The sequence below is a fragment of the Phodopus roborovskii genome, unplaced genomic scaffold, assembly GCF_943737965.1.
Source record: "Phodopus roborovskii unplaced genomic scaffold, PHOROB, whole genome shotgun sequence".
NCBI classification, from domain to species: Eukaryota; Metazoa; Chordata; class Mammalia; order Rodentia; family Cricetidae; genus Phodopus; species Phodopus roborovskii.
The window spans coordinates 1484477-1506682 of record NW_026126434.1 but is presented as its reverse complement, the minus strand read 5'-3'; the positions used below and the strand labels follow the sequence as shown (position 1 = coordinate 1506682).

The following is a 22206-nucleotide window of genomic DNA, read 5'->3' as shown; positions in this document are numbered from 1 at the left end:
GGACTTTGCACAGGCCAGGCAAGTAGCAGAACTGTATTCAGACATGGGCTTCCTATCTTCAATGCATTGAGGGAGAATATTAGGGAACTACAGAACATTATGGGATAAAGCCGAGAGGGGAGGTCTTCTTGTTAATGGTAACAATGTTTGTGGGATAATTATGAAAGGCTGGCCACTTGAGCTGTAGGTGAAGGGAGAGAGACCTAGGTTCTTCAGCTAAATTCACCTTATGGTGAAGACGTTGAGACCAGTTACAAGGAAGTAAAAAGCCAGCCACAATACAAAAGTGGTCACCGGGCAGCTGTTGGGATGATCTTAGGAAATGAATGTTTGAAACAGGACAAGACCCACTAATCCAGCTGTTCTCAATCTATGGGTCCTGATCCCAAAAAAGAACATGGGAAAAGACAGATATTGACATTAGGATTCTTAACAGCAGTAAGATTACAGTTATAAAGTAGCAATGAAAATAATTCTATAGTTGGGGTTCACCACTGCCTGAGGAACTGTACTAAAGGGTGACTGCACTAGGAAGGTTGAGAACCACTGATCTAAGCTAAGGTCACTGGGAAAGTGAGTACAGATGGTGCAATCTCTGAAGTCCCGCTGTCCTCCGGAAGTCACCCTAACCCCTCCAGGGCTTGTGCTGTGGTAGAATTATCTAGACAGTTCTGCTCCTGATAGTTTCCACAAGGCCCTCCTCCTTGGCTCTGATTGTGTGTTAGTGGTGGGAGAGATCTCTGCGGTGGGCGGGACTTTCAGCTTACCGGCTTTTGCTAGAGCTCACACCTGTGTCTCTCAGTTTCTCTCTCCTGCAGCTTTGGTTTTGTTTGAGAAACAGTTTTCCATGGAGGTTCTGTTGCCAACAGCCGTAAGAGCACACTGCTTTGCACCACCGATCTTTGTTCATGTAGCATTTGGCTGCAGACCTATGCCCCAGCCATGTGTCCTCTGTCAGTAAGGCCCATTTGCTATGAGTTGTCATTGGGCAGGAATTGGATGCTCCCTCCAGGAAATCTGCCTCGTATGTGCAGGTGCATCTGTGGGAATCTGTGGGGAAGCTGGGTGGGTTCTTAGACTGCTGTTTGCCAGGCCAGGGAGAAGGGGGCCCCTGTTGTTCTTCCAGTCAGCTCTAAGCTCTGTCCTGACAGGCCAGGAGAAACACCTTTGGGAGAGATTGCTCAATACCCTCCTCTTTATTTCTGAGTCAGGGTCTCAGTGTAGCCCTGGTTGGTCTGGAACTCACAGATCCAAGTGCTGGGTGGGATTAAAGATGTGGGCCACTCTTCTTCCCTTTATGAGACTCCATAGATTCCTTGTTGGGACCCTTTCTTTCTTTTTTCTTTTTGTTTTCCTCTGGGAAGTTACTAGATTTCCCTAAAGAACTATTGGCTTGCTCTTGGAAGCAATGAACTACTTTGACCAATTTGAAATTTGAAATCCAGGGACATGTAGTCATTTTTTTCTTTTTTAGTTTTCTGGGTCATCTGCCATCCATATATGTGTGTATATACATACATGATCCATGTGCATGCCCACTCCACTTGTTGAGAAAAGGCAAAGGAGAAGGTATTAGACTTGTTCATAGGACAATAGTCTCCCTATTGTTTCAGTAACTGACACTTCTGAAGTGTGCTGAAGGTTTTTCATGTTACATCTGTGAAGACAGATGTGTCTACACATATACTACCATGCATTTGTGCCCTTATACTCAATGTGAAAATAAGATCTCACTAATGTGTCCTGGGAAAATTATGACTTCATGTAATTATTCTGTGACTCCATCGTGCTGATGCAGGCAAGGATAGGCCATGCTTTACTGTGAGTTACTTATAAAGAACACTGAGTGTTCTTTGCACAGTCAAGAGGTCAGACTCTTCAATCAACAAGCAAGAGAACACAGACAGCTCACGTACTTTAATTGCAATGGGAGCAAAGGCTTGACAAATAGAAATCCCAAAAACATTATTTGGGGAATGATGATCTTGGAATGACCTTGAGTGGTTCCTTTTGATCTCCCCTGGTCTCAGTTTTCTCCTTATATAATTGAGAAACATCTTACACAGAGATTGGAAGAAAGGAATGCATTCAGGATATAATGTAACATGGTGCCTGACACAGTGAATACTCAGTAAGGACTAGATTTTATAATGGTGATCAGTTCCACAAACCACCATCTAAGGACCAATTCTAATGTCCAAACAAAATGCAGTAATGTGGGGTTCAGCTTTGAATTTCACATCTCAGGACTTCATGTTGTGATCTTACCCCTTCATAGTACTGATTTTAGGGTTTCTTCATTGAAGATAGGGATTTAGCTTACACAGATGCCCAGCATTTATGATTCGATGCTGAGAACACATTTTCTTTTTTCATATGGAAGTCAAAAGGAGAGAGGAATCAAATTCTGAAACAGGAGTTGGTGAGTTTCTTCTAGAACGATCTGCTTACCCACATGAGGATGTGGGTCTCCTTTCTCTATGGTGGTGTTCACAGAGAAACTCTGGCTCTGGTGGGCTTGTGTGTATCTTTTGCACAAGGCTCTCCTGAAATCTGTGAAGCAGCCGCCGTCTATCACAATGCTGCTATATATAACAACTCTACATAAGAGAATAGAGGCTGGCCATTTTTAGAAAATGCATGTGCCGTCCAAAGCCCCTCTCTGAGAGCATGGAGTTAGCTCAGTTTCCTTTGAAGAACTGCAGACTTGAAACTGAAAACTTTATTAATACCATTGTCTCCTTGGATCAGCAGGTTCCAGAGAGATTCCTGGAAGTTGCGCAGATCACATTACGGGAGTTTTTCAATGCCATCATTGCAGGCAAAGACGTTGACCCTTCCTGGAAGAAGGCCATATACAAGGTCATCTGCAAGTTGGATAGTGAAGTCCCTGAGATTTTCAAATCCCCGAACTGCCTACAAGAACTCCTTCATGAGTAGAGATTGCAACACTCTTTTGAATGTATGAATAGAAGTCCCCCTTGGATGTCCAACTTCTGTGTGTCTAGATTTTTATTTCATATATATATATATATATATGGGGGGGGAGGCATGGGTGTGTTATGATATCAGCTGGTGGTTCCTGCTCATCCCCTCTGGGTCCCTTTTGTTTTCCTCATTACAGGGGGATGGGTATTTTCCTTCTTTGCCTTTAGTTACTTTTGCCCAAGGCCCTTAATATTTGGAGACTTGAGGTAGGGTTGATTTTCAGGAAGAGAGAATGTCAGCCTGTGTAAAGTCTACAAGAGCCAAGGACCCTCTGCTCAACTGGAAGCCTATTGTAAATGGTGGCCAGCAGAGTGAACCCTTGACTATGACACAGCACACACCCAAACCTGTGCTGTATCTCTTGTTTCTAGGGTTAAGACGTTCTGAAGGAACCCAAGGAAAGCACTTCCCACACTGGAATACCTTGTTTGATTTGAGCTCATAAGTAACTTTTTCTTACACATTTAAACCAATGCCAGCAGGAGCTGGGCAGCTTGCATCTCAAAAGTACTCTCCAAGGACAGATTTTTAGAAGGATCATTCTCGCCAAGCCTTTTCTAAGAGAAATGGCATACACCCCAGACTAAATTTTGTATAAGACCCACTCTCTCAAGATGAGGCTGGGACTCTGTGCAGGTAGATGAGCTGTCCCTGTAAACTTTATAACAGATTCTTGGCGAGGTGTGCACTCAGAGGTGTCGACTTAGAGAAAAACCCTGCGCTTTGTCTTCATTTCCTATTTATTTTGCTTCAGATATTAAAAGGCATGTACCTTTCAAATGTATCCTTTGCTCGATTTTATATGCTTAGCATTGCTGTTGCTTTTTAACCATTTTTATTCTCCTAAAACACTAATTTCTGGATACCTTTCTACAGTAAGGAATTAAGAAATCCCTCTGACCATGAAATCCTTGCCTACTCTTGGAGCATGTTGGCAGCTGCTAGTGGACCTGACCTTCAGGTCCTGTGTGGACCCCAACCAGGAATGGCTCATTTGCATATGGGTATGCAAGGGCGACAGTCTCTCTCTTCACTCTGAGCATAGATACCTTAAAACCACGGAGGACTGATGATGCCTCTTCTACTTCAGAAGCTAAATAGTGACCAAAGTGTGAGAAGAAGGCAATAGGTTAGTTTGGGGTTTCACATCCTGAGAAAGCTAGCTGCTATTTTACCCATTCTCAAATTGCCTGCCCCCCAGTTTTTTGATGATGTCCTATGTCCTATGCTTGCATTTAAAATGCTGAATATCATTCATACTTGTTTTCTTGGCTGGGTTTTTTTGTGTATAGATGCAGTGAACAGCACTGTCCACTCTAATAGTGTGGTCCAGGCCCCTTCTTCCCCTTAGATAATTTGGTATACACACTTTAAAAACAACACAGTAACAGATCTGGTATTTAAAGCATAAGGAACAGAAATGCCATTTTCATTATTATTTTTTTAAATAAAAATCAGCATTTGACTTTGGAGGATGCAGGTCAGCCCTTGTGCCTGTCTAGCTGGCTGGATCACTGTAATTCAACATCATTTATAAATTCTGCTGATGGACAGGAATGGATGAACACAATTATTGTCAGCACAAAGCCTTAAAACCTGCTGACTTTAAGCTAAACAGTGCAGCCCTGCAACACCCAGCATCTTCCGGGAGGCCAGAAGGCCCTAGCGTGAGGGCAGAGCATGTGAAGCATGGTCAACACTAACCGTTCACTGTGATGGTGTCTCCTAGTGCTCATGCTCCCAGATATGTTTGTATAATTATTAAGAGTATATTTGTTATTTTTCTGGGTGTCTTTAAAATAAAAAATCCCAGATAACCATACTACTGAAATAAATGCTAAACTCAAACACCAAAATCAGGAACTCCATCAGCACAAAGTATGGATGTCTTTGACATGCTTTGTCTGGGGGGGTTCCTGCAAGGGTCCAGCAGAGTCCTGGCTGTTCTGAGTCACCTGCCAATCAGATCCCCACCACATCACCCTTTCCAAGGTCAAAGGCAAAGCTACAGTGTAGTCACCTGGATAGACATATTGCTAGGTATCTTTACAATCTGAGGCAAATGAATATTGATTCTAGACTTACTTGGATTTTTAAACTATTGTTTTCCTCTGTCTTTCTAACTGAAATAGACAAATTTAGCAAAAAACAAAACAAAAAAAATGTGTTTTCTACTGAGTGTCAGTGCCCTTATGTAACTAGAATCTCCACTCGGTGTTCAGTAGGGCTGGAGATGATTTCACAGTCCACCTGGGATGGACTCAGCTCTATGCTGGAAGGATGTCTCTCTCCATGGCTTTGTGTTGAGGTGGTTGCTCCCGATACAGCCATCGGACCATATGTCTCCCAGCACAATGGTAAAGTGCCATAAGCCTGTCTCTCAATGCTCCTATCAAGCAGTTTTTAAATAAAACAACAACAAAAATATCTACCATCTTTCAAATCTGGGCTCAGCTCTCACCAAGTGAAAACGGTTTTGTGCACAGGAGAAAGTTAACCTTTCACAGTGGGAGAGTGGGGGCCACCTCTTCAGTCTGTTGCGTTTCCATATTGCCACTTCTTTCATGCTAACCCTCTATTATTTTTTGCGCGTACACTCAAGGTGATAGTCTGTGCCTAGATCTAAAATGCACCAGCGCCGGGATTTTAAAAATCCTTCAAAATACCAGTTCTTTCCCCACAAGTACAACTGTTCTTGTGCCTTCTGTGGCTTTCTGTTTCATCTCTTTTTACTTTATTTCCAATGACTACAGCTGCAATAAACACTAGATTTTTTTTTTCTGGCTGTTTGACATAATGTTGATAGCTATGCATATTTTGTGTCTTTTTAAAACAAAGCGGGAAAATAATGTTTTTGAAGAAGAGAAATTTTTAGAACAGTTTGATACACCGCAAATTATTTTTTTCCTCAATTGTTTGAGCAGCATTGAGTTTTGGAGATTCTTGTAGAAGCCGGTTTTTTTGTAACTGTGGTGTAACTCTTGTGTTTTCTTAGCCTAATGAGAAGCACTATAGAAGCAATATTTCATACCATGTGCAATGTGTGTGCAGATGTGTGCGTGAACACACAGGCACACACATGTAAAAATATACATATGTATGCGTGTGAAGTGGAAAGCTTACCTTTTCTTATCTAGATTTAAGAACTTATTTTAGGCATTTGTTATGTTTGTGAGAAGAATGTTCTATTTGCAACAACATGACATTTCCTTCTCACTGTCTCTTTGGCTGTTCAATGGAGATGTTTTGCATTAAATGATAAAAATATGTGGAAGACATTAGGATATAGTAGTTATTTCTGTAACTGTTCACCCCCATATTCCTGAAGTTTGCTTTGTGCCTCTGAGTATTACTTAATTGACGTGTTTTATGTTTGAAGAATCCTTGTTACTGTGCTAGGAATATGGGTGAATATCATTTTTAAAACAATTTAAAACCATCAAAACAGAAACACTAAAGCAAAGGGGAACTCTTATAAGGAAATGTAAATATTTAACCTCATGGCTGTTGTTATGTAAGACATGAGATTTTAATAAACAACTACAGTATCACAGCATCTGTTGAGTTTATTAGGGACACTACAGTGAGTGTACAGGCAGTTGAAAGCATTCTCAAAAATCCTGTTCTCTACTTGCAAAAGATAACAGTCTCTATCCGATGTCAAGGGCAAGGGTAACGGTGTCTCTGTAAATCTCTGACTTTTCTTTTCTGTGTACATGAAGACATTTAGTAAGTAATCCTCCACATCCCCACACACATGCAGGTTAGTAATGACTACTTAGTTAAAGAGTTTTGGGGGGAGTTAGACATAGACTGCTCCCCCAAAGCAACCATAAATTAATCAAAGAGTGGTTTACAGAATTTCCCCAGAGCAGCAGTGTGTGTAAGGATGTGAACAATCTTTGCTGTGTATATTATAGAGTACTCATTGGTGTGAACAGCACAACTGTTTCTTCCTGGTGTAAACTCTTGTGTCTGCAGGCTACAGCATCGTTTTCAAAGGCTCCCCTTGGAAAATGTAATGGTTGGTATGTGTCGCTGCATCGAACTTGTGTGTCATATGCAAGGCAGCGCAGCTTTGCCTCTGTAGATCTGTTGGTTTTAAACCATCTAAAAGAACTAAAATTAAATGCTCATCTTTAGAGCTGGGATCCAAACTGGTGTTTAATCTTTGCATCCTTTTGAATGACCTTCTATGACTATGTGGAAGCATGTGGACTTTGAGTCATCTCATTTGAGCTCTCTCTCAAATAAGACAGCCCCTAATGTGCACACATGTGAACAGGCAGGCAAATGGCTATCCTGCCTTTGTGAAAATGGATTCACTAGATATTTTTTTTCAGTAAAAAATTCCTTTGCACATGAGGGAGTAAACCATTTTAAAGTTGTATATTGCCACTTCAAATTTAGACTTAGGAAAAATGATGTATTTGGAGTTGGTCTCAGCTCCCTAGAAGAGTCAAAGGTCACAGCTTCCCCCAACATTGTCCCAGCCATTTCTCATATGTATATAGTATAAACCGTGACAAACACTGCCTTTATATGATTTAGCAATATGTTGTAAATAGCATTATGAAGCTCTTTTTTGTAATAAAGACCCTTTGATTTGAATAGAGTACAATAACTGAACTGATAAAGTCAATTTTTGATTTTTTTTTTTTTAGCTAGAGGCAATTTCAATTGTGCGTTTTGTTATTGTCTATTGTTCTGAAGACTGCATAATTTATTGGTTTAATTTATCCTAATTTATTTGATGAAGGTGTACAATTTTGTATTACCAAGGATGTACTGTAATATTAATTGATAGGATAAAAACAGTGAGACTCCCTGTCCATATTCAAAAGAAAACAAAAAGGTGCCATAGACAATTGATTTTAAAATAAAAAGTAAAACAATTTAGTTTGGCAGCTACTAAATTTTAAAACAAGGAAAAAATAGAGGACAATGTTGTCGTGGGGAGGGAGGGAGGGTTTCTGTTGTGTGTTTTAAGCTTTTCTATATTCTCCGAACTTTGACCGTTTGCTTTGTACCACTAAAGGGTGCAGTAGTCAACTGCCTTGTGTGCCTTCCATCCTCTCCTAAACTGAATGTATGTGCAGTATATATGCAAGCTTGTGCAAAATAAAATATACATTACAAGCTCATGTCATTTGATTATTTTTTCCTGAAAATGCATGACATTTTGGTTTTGGACCTACAAGGCTTCCTTCCAGATAGTCTGACTAATATCAGGTAATAGCTTTCTGCCCATTGCTGCTCTTACTCTTGTAATCCAGCATCCCTCCCTCCATACAAGGCCTGGAGGCTTCTATTCTATGTCAGGAGGTTTGCTGTAATGGCTTGCTTTCTATGTAGAACCTCTCACTCAGATTTAACTTTGGTAACCCTCAACTTGAGGGAAGAGAAAAAGGTAGTTATAATGCTTGCTGTATGAGTGACGGGACTTGAGCTTGGATGCCCAGAACTCTCACAAAGCCATGTATAAGAACAGCAGTCTGTAATTCCAGCACTCTAGAGTGAAATATAGACCCTGGGAAGCTTGTAAGCCAGCTAACCTTAAGATAAAGACCAGCTAGTCTTGGGGTACACAGATCAGATAGCCTGAGGATGAAGACCAAGTAGCCTAGGACACACAGACTAGCTAGTTTTGGGTACACAGCCCGGCTAGCCTCAGAATAAAAATAAGCTGGTTTTGGGGTACACAGATAAAATAGCCTGAGGCACATAGTCTTGGGGTACATAGAGGCAAATAAGACCCAATCTCCAACAAAATCAAAAATAAATACCTACACCCAAATTTGTCCTCTGACCTACACCCAAGGTGCATGTGTACATACTCACACACATGAACACATGCACACAAAGATTTCTGAAAGCTGTAGTGCCTCTAAGTTGGCTATTGCTACAGTTAACCCTAAGAATTGCCAGGACAAAGACCAATTCCACAATTATTTGATTGAAGGGAGCTTTATTTAATACTGGCTAGTAAGATGAACACTGGCCAGATCCTTACCTAGGATTCCCAGAGAAATGGCCCTGAGTTTAGGTCAGTCGGGTACTTATAAAAGCACCCCCTCCCGCTGCAACAAGGCTATGGTACTTCCTGCCTTCATCCGATCAGGGGTAAGCATACATGCTGACATATGTCCTGCCTACATGTCTTCTGTCTACATGTGATCAAGCACATCCTGTGCAGTTAGGGCAACCAACCTTATTTACTGAAGTGAGAACACGTGATTTTCTATCTCAAAAGACCCCACAGCCCGCCCCCCAGCATTCCAGGAAGTTATGTGTCCTTGGGCAAGTGGGGATTACAGGTTAACTTCAGCCCTTACACTACTGTCAATTAGAAAGAGAAAAGATGGTCTTCAGGTTCACATAGTAACAAGTTATTCAAGCATGGGGCCCATGTGCTTATGCTGTTCCCACTATTACACTCAGAAGTAAGAAAAAACGTCAACACCTTCCTAAAACGTTCCTGACAGCATCTTTTCTACTGCTGTGTGTGTGTGTGTGTGTGTGTGTGTGTGTGTGTGTGTGTGTGTGTGGAGAGAGCTTTAAAAAATAGCATTTCTTCCCTTTGCTTTGTTTTAAAAAAAAAAGTGTTATTCACCTGTTTGGCTTGGATATGGTTTGGGGATGCGTCACAAAGCTTCAAGCATTGGGAGGCTGGTCCCCAATATGGCAGTAAGAAGGGGAGATGAAGCTCTAAGAGATGACACACAATATAAGGCTCACGGGGGTGGGGTGGGGGTGGGGATCTTCATCAAAGGAAGAGCTTAATGCAGTTTTTTCAGGGCCCCGGCAAGTCACCCCCAAGAACAATTTGGCTCCAGAGGGGCACACTTGGGCACTGACTCTGTCTTCCTGGCCTACCTTATAAGAAAGCACTATTCCTCCCCATTGTGTTCCCGCCATTTACAACAAAGGCTTTGCTGAGGTGAACCAGTGGGTGGCACTATCCATTTGGTTCAAAAAGTGTGAATTAAATAAACCATTTTTTAACTTAATGGAACTTTTTTAAAATTAAGAATAAGAAGAACTAGCCTGAGACATACTGGTATCTTCCACCCCTTGCCCTCACTGTTGCAAATGTCGTCACCCCTGGGCTATTTTTACTTTCACTTCAACGAGAATTTCATGCATTGGTACAATTGTACAAGGCTGCTTGGAGTGCATGTGATATTGGAACTTTCTCAAATAGTAATAGTGGTTTTCCACTTCCAGGTCTCTCTTGACAGCACAAACTTAAATTATAATTTTCCTAGCTAAAGTCTCCAGAGGGGTTATGCCAACATACTTATTCCCAGAGTAGAGCAAATGGAATCCCCTCATTTCCCACCCACTCTTCTTAGAAAGGAGAAAGCTCACAACCATATACCAAGCTTCCATTTCCATGCATGGAACATTCCAGATAATCCACAAATGACCAAGCAAGTTAGAGCAGGCAGAGATGTTTCCTAGTAAGAGAGAGTTAATTAAAGCAATGCTTCTGGGGCTAGAGATGGTTCAGCAGTTGAGAGCCCTAACTGCTTTTGCAGATGACCTACATTCAGTTCCAAGCACCCATGATAGATTGTTCACAACAACCAATTCCAATTCCAAGGAACCTGATCCCCCACCCCCTTCTGGCCACTGCAGGTACTGCAAGCACATGGGGCACATACACACAGGCGCTTACACATAATTAAAAACAGTAAGAATAAATCTAAAAGCCTGGTTTCAAAGTTTTCCTTTGGTGACTAAGTTATCTGCTGGCATTATTCTAAAATCGAGCAGACTACTTTTTCCAACCCTGATATAAACCCTCCAGACCCAAACTTCACTGCACACATTTCTTGAGGGACATGAGGATTCAAGTCCTACTGGAACACACATGCTTCATAAACAGGTAAAAATTCTGCTTTACTAATTTTACATGTTAAAGCAATCAACAACTTACAACACATGCAAGTGTGTCCAACCCACACATGGTCATGGATGTCTACAACTAATGCCCAACACAAACCCTAAACTCACTTAAAACATAATAAGATTTGTGTGTGTGTGTGTGTGTGTGTGTGTATGTGTGTGTGTGATTATTTTTTCTGTAACTTGTTTTCAAGTGTGAACTCTACAGATGATAATGATGCCTGGTGATGTCAAAAGGCTAGCCACTAACATTTCACATATATTTGTAGAGAATTTACCAACATGCATCTGAGCAGCAAACAGATACCCTGAATCAGAGTCATTGGACCATATGTAACTACACATGCCTGTGCTAGTGTGTGCAAACTGATTTCACATAGATAGATACATACAACCACATTAAGATATTTGAATGAAAGCAGGGGGAAGACTGAGGAGGAAGTTGACCAATAGAAAAACAGAAAGGGGAAAGACAAATGGTAAAGAAGGCAATGAGATATAATTTTTCATGAAGCCCTGCACTGTGCATGATGAATATAGATCAATATTTTTAAGTGCTTTCAAAGAAAGCACTTTCCAAAGAAAATATTTGCCATATATAAGAGTCTATAGACATTTTGTTTTTTAAAGAAAGAGCCTCTCTGGTGAAGTAGCCCAGTGTCTGGGATTCCAGGTGTGTTGTGAGTAATCACACTCTGAGTCACAAAATGTAAGGGAAGCATGCATAAAAGAAAATAATAGACAGTCTTAGGAAAAAGCTGGTAACTATGAGAATTATGAACGATACAAAAGAAATAAATACCACCTTGTCATCGCCAGGAGGGAGGAATGCCTTAGAGGTGAAGATCCAGTGGTTACTTTTAAAGTGAAAGTTGAATTCAATTTGAGGGAAGCCCTGCCTACATTCACTCAGCTCCAACCCTCCAATGTACCAGGAGAGCTAGGCGAACCTTCAAGGCTAGATAGGGTGGTTAGAGTCCTACACAATCAGTATGCACCAAAGCACTCCTGGGTGCAGGAAAAAAAACTGCTGCTTTCTTTACAGTGTTTATGTTTCTCATGAGAAATTTAGGTCAAAAAGTAAGCAAGGCAAGAGCAAAATTCTGAAGGTGGCCAAGTGTGACTGGACCTGTCTCTATGTGTGGCTGTCTTGCCCTTCAGTGAGCATCTTGGCCCACTGCCAAGCACTGGGTGCTAGTGTTCCCTGTCCCCTGCCCCTTCACAGGGATGGGCTGTTTGGTAAAACAAGAGTTAAGATATCAAGAACTCTGTTTCTTTTGCCATCAGTCTATTGCTGGAGTAATGTGAGATGCACACAAATAAAGGCTTGCTGTCTTCATGGTATGTCTGAAGTCTCCTGACTGAGTGGTAAGGAACTAGATAGGCTTTCCCCACACACTTAAGGCCTGGGCTGCTCCTTGTGCCTTGTCTGGCTTCTGCCTCCAGGTGTTCTTCCTAACCCCAACTCTCCCACTCCCATAACCAATTGCCTGTCTCCAGTCATAGACTCCTAACTTATGTATAGAACCTCTCCGGAGGAGACTCCCTTCTCCACCAGTCAGGAACAATAATTACCATTAAAGAGGTGTGTGTGTGTGTGTGTGTGTGTGTGTGTGTGTGTGTGTGTGTGTGTGTGTGTGTGTGTGTGTACACAGTGCAGTGGATTCACACATGTGTGTGCAGAGATCAGAGGAGGAAGGGTATCAGGTGTCCTGCTCTCCTGCTGTCTACCTTTATTCCCTTGAGTCAGGGTCTCACTGAACCTAAAACAAGGGTGGGGCCAGCAAATCCCTGGGGTTACAGATGCATAGTGCTGTGCCTGTGTCCCCACAGTACAGAAAATTCTCTTGCTCACTGAGCCATGTCTCTAGTCCTAGTATTAGAAATTATCAAAGTCAGAGGGGATTGTTCCAGAACTTTAGGGCAATGTGGCATTGCTTCTGGAACTCCAAGGTCAAACCCATTTTCATTACCATACCATACTATCCAGGATAGAATAAAAGATCTCTGTGTAAAGATGTGTGCCTGAAGGCTGACAAGATGGCTCAGAAGGTAAAGGTGCTTGCCACCAAGCATGAGAACCCAAGTTCTATTTCTAAGACCCACATGGCAGAAGGAAAGACCCTGTACATATACATCATGGGACACATAAATACACAGGTGATAAATAATAAATGTAACACATTTTAGTGTGCTCGTGAAATTAAGTAAGTAGGTTGTGTGGAACTGTGTTTTAAAGCAGGGTTTGTCTATGAGGCAATGACAGCCCAGCACTCACTGGGTTGCATAAGAATTCTTTCATGATGAGTGTGAAAATTAAACTACACAATAGCATGTGGATTCTATCAGACCTTCCAAAGAGAGATTATGTCAGAGCAACAGCGCTAGCCTGGCACAGAATTTGTGCAAACCGCAGTTAGTTAGCGCTCTTTCTCTCACAGTCAGTAGCTTTTGTCATCTTGCCAATGCATGTTAAGTTGTGACTAAGAATGACACCCTAACCCACCCAACTTCCAGGACACTCTGACTTTGAGGAACACAGGAGGCAGGGACCCACAGCCCTTTTCCCTCTAGAGCTATTTCCTGAGTTCAGAACTGTAGTGGCCTGTGGCCACCCCCACAGCGTGGGTCAGCCCTGGAGAGGGGCAGTGTAAGAGAGGATCAAGGCGACATCACACACTGAAACAGAATGAGTGGGTGCCCTACCCTGGCAGAGGGGTGGGCATTGTTTGCAAAGCCCCCTGCGGGGCGGCCCAGGTGCAAAGTGAGAGGGCCCCAGAGACCTTTGGCAGCTACCCTGGAAAAAATGCCTGCCTCTCTGCAAATAAATCCTGTGAGTGTACAAAGACTGGGTTTGCCTGGTGTTTGTGCAAACAACACCCAGAGCTTTACTGGTATTGGAAACAGCTTGGTGAGAGGAGTCTAAGGTCCCAGCAACTACAGTGACAGATATCTTGTCCTTGTTGTGACTTTTGACCTATTGGGAACCAGTTCCCCAAAACCAATGTTCTTGTTTCCAGTTATTCACGACTGGGAAGTCTTTGGTAACCATTTAATAGAAAATGTTCCCTCCATCTCCTTTCATGGCTCAGCAAGTGACATGGTAATTGGACCAAAGCCTTAAAGCCTGGTGTCGTGTGTATGAGAAGAGGTGTCCAAACCTTCCCAGAAAACCCATGATGAATGCACTGGCTATCAGTTGAGTATTATCTTCCTCCACTCGTGTCCAGCAATCCTTCCCGTGTACAGCATGCTGCCTATATGAAGTGTCCTGGTGATGTAGGCGACTTCCTAAGCAATGGAGAGAGAAATTATAACCTATTTAAAAGTAAGAAATGTTAGCTCTGTGTTACAGTGCTTGACTAGTATACAAGAGGCCCTAGGTTTGATTCCCTGGGAACACACATACACACACACACACACACACACACACACACACACTCATGAATTTAAGAAACTTTGACAGAACCGAGGGCCACAGAAGAAATAATCAAAGTTGTCCAAGACAAAACAGAAATGCAACAGTATCTATTCATATTCTCCCCAAAGCACCTGGTCTCTATAGACCATTCAAAATAATTCACATTACATGTTGTTCATATGTCATATGCCACAGATGGTCAGTTCTCTTATGAAGTTCACGTTCATGAGCATAAACGGAAGAAACAAACAGAGACACTCCAGCCAGTGTAAAACAGACAGTGTGCCACGGATAGACAAACGGAGTTCAAGGAAGACCTGCGCTTATTCCCAGGCAAGAACAAGGAAGAAGTGAAGTGGAGATCAGTGTGTCGTGTGGGGACCGCAAAAGGGGACTGCTGCCCCCTTTTGTCCCACAAAGCAGACTTTGCCCTTTTGACACATCAGTTTGCCGCATTGCCTAACTCCGAGGCCACCTCTCACTTTTGTCTTCTTGGAACCCGAAGGCTTTGGACAAAGCCAGGTTCAACTGGAACAAATTCCAGCCTTTCCTTCAATTATTAAACAGAAGAGAAGAAGAAAGAAATCTGGGGCTGGGGCTCAGTTTGGCTGGCAGAGTGCTTGGACAAAGCCCTCTGTTCCAGGCTCAGAACCACACAAAACTGGATATGGTATTGCATATGTGTCACACCAGCACTTGGGATGTAGAGGTGAGCAGATCAAGAGTACAAAACCAGCTGAGTTTATTTCAGAGTCTGTATCAAACAAAAAAGAAGTTTAGAATAAATAGTATGTCAATTAAAGACCAATTACCCATTCTATACCAAAGCAACTCTAGCATTTTTATTTTCTAAAATGCTGACTTCTACTTACAGCCTAACTTCTTTAAGTCCTGTGAAGAAAGAATAAGATGTTAGGCTACAGAGAATTCTGTCTGAAATGCCACTGTCTCCAGAAGATACAATGTGCTTACCAGAGTCCCTAAAATACAGAACAGCAAAAGGAACATGTGAAATATTCATCTTATTTTATTTTATCTTTGAGCTAGTGTCTCCTGTACTGGAGGCTGGCTTTGAACTTGATAACCTCTGGGGTTGAACACAAACTCCTTTTCACTTTCCCTCTACCTCCCAAATGCTAGGATGACAGATGTGTATGTCTTGGTATGACACTTGGTGCACATGAACTTGCATGTAGAAGCCAGAGGACAAGCACAGATGTCCTCCTCAGAAGCACCTCCCACTTCCTGTGACACAGTGTCTCTCATTGGCCCAGAGCTCATCAGTTAAGCTAGTAGACAGCTGGCCAGTGAGTACCAGGCATCCTCTGGCCTCTGCTTTCCTAATAGCATTATAAGCAACTGCCACTACATCTGACATATTTGCCAGGGTTCTGGGGATCAAACTCAGGCCCTCTTTACCAACTAAGTTTCTCGCTGACCTGAGACTCTCATATCCTACTTGGGTCCTTGCTCTCTCCCTGTGATGAGGAGTGTCATGTTCCCTGGTCATGTGAACTTGGAACACTTTCCTCCAGCCACTCAGTTACTGAGGCCTCTGCTACTTGTTCTTTAAAGCCATTAGGGGACTTTATAGTTTCTGTAACATTTAGGGTTTCACCAGCAAGCTCCTTACATGGAGCATATGAAGAGGTAAAATCACTGAAGGCCAGGAGAACACACACGAACCATTTGCTGTCTGAGATGAACCGAGCTCCTCCCTAGGATGGAGCCACCTGTCAGCTTGTGCAGTGTGATGTCTGCACAGAGAAGCTCACATCAGTGGTCACACTGCCATTCCCAGAAGGAGGGAGGAACCCTCATGGTCCCTGTGTGCTGTGGGCTACAAGCTCAGACTGCATCATAAGACTAGCATTGCTTCTCAGTCAGGGTTTGCTCCTCACGAAGTGCCAGTTATCCCTTGAACTGAGAAATGAGTAAAATGCTCATTGGAATGTGCCAGGGGTAGCCTGTGCTCTACAAATAGTTGAAGAAGAGGAAGTCAGAGAGGGACAGTGATGCTCCTGAGGAATGGCAGGCACGCTGGTCCCAAAGCATGACCATGAGCTTCAATGCCACCTCAGTTCAATAGACCCACGGAGCCTCTGTGGAGCTCCTGGTCAGGACACAGGCAGAGACACAGAATGAACGATCTGTGTATGTGTCAGAAATGGAGGGGACTGTAACACATGCACACACATATGCTTGCACACACAAATACACACATTCATGTATACATACACATATTACACATTCATACACATATATACACAGAGACATATATACACATTTATATACATATATACACATTAACACATATGCTTACATACACAGACGCATACATATACATTCTTACATACAAACACATATACACATGCACACACAAATATGCCCATGTATATACACATGAACACATATACACATATTTATACACACATACACACACTCACATATACACACAGACACAAACATATATGCATACACACATACACATACTTATACACACATGTACACACACATGTACACACACACACACACACACACACACACACTGCTGCTTTTAGGTATTTGTTTTAGCCCATAGAATAAAGGGTTTCAACCACAGAAGGGAGATGTGTTATACTGTGAGGGAAATTTACTTTGAACAGACAAGAGTTCAAGGGTAAGTGATCAGAAAAGAGACAAACTTACAAAATAGATGGCACAAGGTCTGGGAACATAGCTTACTTAGCACGTACAAAACATTGGGTTCCCAGAACAGAAATATATATATGTGTGTGTGTGTGTATTTATATACATATATGTACATATATATGTGTGTGTGTGTGTGTATTTGTGTATGCATATGATGACACATGCATGTTCCTGTACACTTGGGTAGATGGTCAAACCGGAGAATGGATGATGATGAGGAAGCTGTTAGAACCTGTTACGACCTTAATGAGACTGAGAGCTTGCCCATTTGAGATTCCATGCCCCAGAGAAAGTGTTCAAAGGAACATGACTGGAAGACAGGAAATCTGACCATCCATGCCCCCACCTTTCCTGACCTCTCACCCTGAACCTCAGGAAAGGAAAATCAATGTGCCCCAAAGAGCAGGAGCCCAGGTTTGGGGCTGGAATTTGACCCATGCAGAGTGTTTGCTGATTCAGAGATGGGATCCATTCAATGAGCTCATCCTTATCTTGAGAGGCGCCTGGGGAGCTTGGACTAAGGCAAAGCCACATTTTACTCAATGAAAATTCACCAGCCACTTTTGTCCCCACCATGCACCCAGTCTCAGAGAGAACATCATCCCAGGGACTTCAAAGACTTTCTGAAAACTCAGCAGATTAGACACTGAGAAAAAACCAAACTTCACCCCCAAATGTCTTCCATTTCCCTCTCGGTGGCTCTGTAGTCTCTACCCTCTCCCCACCTTCTGCAAATATTGACTGAGTTCAAGGGCAGTGGTCTAAGGTCTAACTTCAGAGTCAGCATGAGGTGACATACTTAAGATGGTGCAATCCCTGCTAACGAAGAACACAGTGAACCCCAAGGTCAGTCACAGGCAATTCCTGTCCCCTGACCCAGTTGATATTTGTTTTATCAAGTCAGGGGCTATTCTTGTCATCATTGTTAATCTTCCTCTCATCACATCTGTGTTGGCCGAGGGCATGCACTTGAGGTATGTTAGAAGAATGGAGGGCTGTGCTGTGGGAAAGAATTTTTGCTAATTCAGTCTGCCTACAGCTTCCTTGGCTCTCTTCATCTGATCTTAACTCACTAGACAAAATTGGAAAAGTCCTGGAAAGTGTGGTGACCTGGTTCCATGAAGTAGATTTGGGGGCTAAGAGCACAAGACAATACTATTGTCTGTTGACCATGGGTCCTCCTTCCCTTGGAAACAACTTGATTTGTCCATGGATAAGGTCTTGGCCATGTGGCTCCTTTAGCTCATGAAGGCTCATCTTTGGCTTCCATGTGACACAGGATTCTTGGACACCTAAGGTCTCTGATAACTTGAGTTGGGAATAATTGGCACTATTGATCCATGCATGGACTTGGTAGAAAACAGCCCTGGATCAAACTCCCACCTCCCGTAGCCTCGGCATCTTTGTGTGTGGAAATAATCATAGCAATGTTCTCCTTGCAAGACTGTTAGGGGGGATTAAACATGGCATTGTATCTAAAAGCATTCGGCACATTGCCTGCTGCTTCAAATGGGATTAATACCTTTTAACCTCCTTCCTTCCGTTCAGCCACTCCAGCTGCTGGCATATCCCCTTTCTCCGCTGCATACATTTGACACTGTGGAACCAAGCCAGTCACACTGAAGGGGATGCTGGTCCTCATAAGAATGAATTAAGGAGATACAAGGCTCGGTTTGCTCAGAACAGCAGTGCTAGTGCTGAACCCGAGCGCTGTGAGCCCCACACTCGCTGGAAAGAATGCAAATCTACAAATGGACTTGAGGTTATAGTGTTTCCCAAAAAGACAAGAAACTAAGACAGGAGAAAGATAAGAGAGAGGAGCCAAACCTCCATGCAGTGACCTTGTTTGGTGAGGATTCTTAAAAATCTGATAATCACAGCATCCATCATATAGTTCTTTTGAATATAAATTTAAAATCAAGTTTTCCAATAGACTAATGGATCTGTATAGTTGATCAAAGGAGAGGCTAGGTATTTCTTCAGACTCACAGCCACATTTGATTGGTTTACTGAGAGTTACACCCCTGACATGCCTTGAACTACGTAGGCTCTCAGGCACATCCTCCCTTAAGCATCATGACAAGGCTGGAACCCACTAAGCTCCATCCTGTTCTTGAACATGCTCAGCTTTCAAAGCTGCCTCCAAATGACTTGCTTCCTGACATCAGATAAAATGTCTGTGCACAGTGTTGTATTGATTACTTTTCTGTGGCTTTGAGAAAATATCATCCACCAAAGCAACTGATAAAAGAAAGGGCTTGTGACAGGTGGCGGTGGCTCATGCCTTTAATCCCAGCACTCAGGAGGCAGAAACAGGCAGATCTCTGTGAGTTCAAGGCCAGCCTGGTCTACATAGCCAGGGCTATTTCATAGAGAAACCCAGGGCTATTTCGTAGAGAAACCCTATCTCTGGGGGGGGGGGTGGAGAAAGAAAGAAAGGAAGGAAGGAAGGAAGGAAGGAAAGAAAGGAATAATACCGTTATGAGGGGTGATAGATCCATATTACCATAGGGAAATTGGATTGCCTCTCCACAATGAAGGGAAGAAGGATAACATCTGGAGTGTAGGAGATCCCTTAGGGCATGACTTGGTGCTACTGTGCCCCATGAATATAGCTAATGGGAAGCCACAACAGTCTAATCCTGACAGGATGATAAAGGCACAGATCCATCAGGAATGAAGGTGTGGGTCATTCCTCCAGGAAAAGAGCCAAGGCCTGCTAAGGTGTTTGCAGAGGGTAGAGGAGATACAGAATGGGTAGTGGGGGAAGGTAAATACAAAAACCAGCTAAGACCACTTCCTCTTCCCTACAAGTCAAGATGTAGGACAAGCAGCTACTTCTCTAGCACCATGACTGCTTGAACGCCACTTTGTGGCAGCATGATGATAATGGACTAACCCTTTGTAAACGCAAGCCACCCCAGTTAAGTGTTTTTCCTTTATAAAACTTCCCATGGTCACAGTCTCTTCACAGCAATAGAAACCCTAACTAAGACAGTGTCCCCATACCCAATGCAGGTATTCTCCATGTGTTCCAACTGGAAAGGACAAGAATAAACAATGCAACATTGATATGGAAATAAAATAGGAATCAGACATATATATATTAGGACTGAAGACCTAAAGCCCTGTTGTGAAGATACAAGGAAGCATTTATAATACAGGCATGATTAACAACAACAGTAACCACCACATGCTATGTTCTTTCAGTGAGCCAGGAGTCTTCTACTAAGACTTTAACAGAAACGATATCTTTGGTTGCCTCAGAACTATCACAGGTGGTTAAAATTATACTCTCATTTTCTTTTATAAAAAGGAAACTAAGGCACATCAAGGCAAGGTAACTTCTTGAATAGGAAAACCAAAGATGATAAGTTGATTTATTTTCCATAATTTATTCAACTGTACTACCTTGAAAATTAATGCAATAAATTTGATGTATAAATTAATGCATCCTCAATCAAATTTCATAGACTGGTTCGTGGAACTCTACAAACCACTTTAAAGTTTACCAAGAAGAGGAAAAGGCTTTCATGGAAATCCACAGCAAAGCTGGGGTGGGGGACATATCAGCTAATGAACTATTAGAATTAAACCACTACAATTTATTGAAATGATTGCCATTAAAGTTCAGTACAGTTGTCAGATGCTTAAAATCTTAGGACAGGCTGGGATGCAGAGAACACTAGATAAATGCACATTCTGATCTCTTTTCCCTATGGTTTTCTCTTAAAGGTCTACAAACAAAATATGAAGCTAAGGTCATTATCAATGTAAAGGCAAAGAAAGAACATTTTAGAAGCAGGTTTGAAAACCTAGAAAAGGCATAGGTGGACACAGGGACTTAACCAGTACTGAAGAGTGCTTCCAGGTCAGGGGAAGAAGATGAACCACTGATCAAGAACTGGAAGTGAACCTGCTAATGAGATATGGAGAATTCCTAGGCTTAGGGTCACATTCCTGGACTCTCAGAACTTTGTAGCCTCAGACAGGATTGAGTCTGCAGTTATCCCAGGCTACACGACAGAATCATCAAAGAACAAAAACAGAAACAATAGGAAAAGCCAGTTAAAAACAGGAAGTTAGATCCCCACTGTGTGACATGTAACAATGAGTTCTTGATAAAAGGTTGGAAATGCATGCATGTGTGTGCACACACACACATACACACACAGACCTGAAAAACTGATTTGATGGGTAGTGTGGAAAACACTCTAAACACAACAGGATCCAGAAGTCACAGACAGTAGCAAAATGGAAGGTAGTCGATGCCTCACTTTCTTCAAGGCTGTGGCAGAAGGCAGCTGCAGGAAGAGGGGGTTCGCTTTGGCTCCTGGTGTGAGGGTTCTGCCCATCACAGTAGGGAAGGGTAACTATAGGGGTGACCCTAGTTGTAGCTGTGGGAGTGTGAAGCAGTTGGTCACACTGCTTCCACCGTCCAGAAGAAGACAGGTGAATAGCAGTATGCCATTGGTTTTCCCATTTTCATTCAGTCCAGGGACCTCTCTAGGAAATTCCTCATAGAGAAGCCAGCAAGTGTGTTTCCCAGGTGTTTCTAAATCCAGTCAAACTGAGGATAAATATGAGTCATTGCAGTTACAAAAAGTTGTGTCTCATCAACAATAGCAATGGGATTGTTGGGCAATCTGAGAGAGGAAGAAACATACTCCATTAGTCTTATATAACGCCATCTGTAAATCAAAGTAGGACCGCATGATGATTAAATGACAAAGGGTATGAATGAATGGTCAAAGCAAATGACCAAAGTACACTGGAGAGTATGCTTACCTTCCCTAGTAATCAGAGAAGCATTAACTACACACAATGACACAATGTCATTTTTGGCCAATGAAATTAGAGAAGTAGAACACATAGTTATCCAGATTTAACAAGAGCATGGGGACATGGCTATTGTAGCTAGGATATAGATAGTTTTCTCTTTTTTTAAGGGACAAATTGGCAGTGTCAAACTTTTATATGATATTATAATTCTATGTCTGCTACATGAAAACATTCAGAAGATGCACAAAATATCCAAGAAGCATCATTCAAGCATTGTTTTCAGATGTAGAAATAAGGTTCATGAGCAGACGAATGATCAAATACATTATGTTACTTCCTTGTTTGGGTTATCAGTGGATGGTAGTTGCCATGAACTGGGTCCTTATAAAACCAATGAAGAAAGGCAAAGCAAA

The 22206-nt window shown here is 42.3% G+C and overlaps 1 protein-coding gene across 6 annotated transcripts in view; it reads left to right on the top strand.

Moving 5' to 3' along the window:
• Prox1 (prospero homeobox 1) overlaps positions 1–3772 on the top strand; it is a 51795-nt gene extending 48023 nt beyond the window's left edge. For 5 of the 6 annotated variants that reach the window (XM_051186616.1, XM_051186612.1, XM_051186611.1 and 2 more), the window contains one exon: positions 2752–3772. In XM_051186616.1, the coding sequence (XP_051042573.1) occupies positions 2752–2940 (189 nt within the window). In that variant the 3' untranslated portion in view covers positions 2941–3772. The remainder of the gene's footprint in view (positions 1–2751) is intronic. The other variant, XM_051186617.1, reaches the window with a different exon arrangement.
• The last annotated feature ends 18434 nt before the right edge of the window (positions 3773–22206 follow it).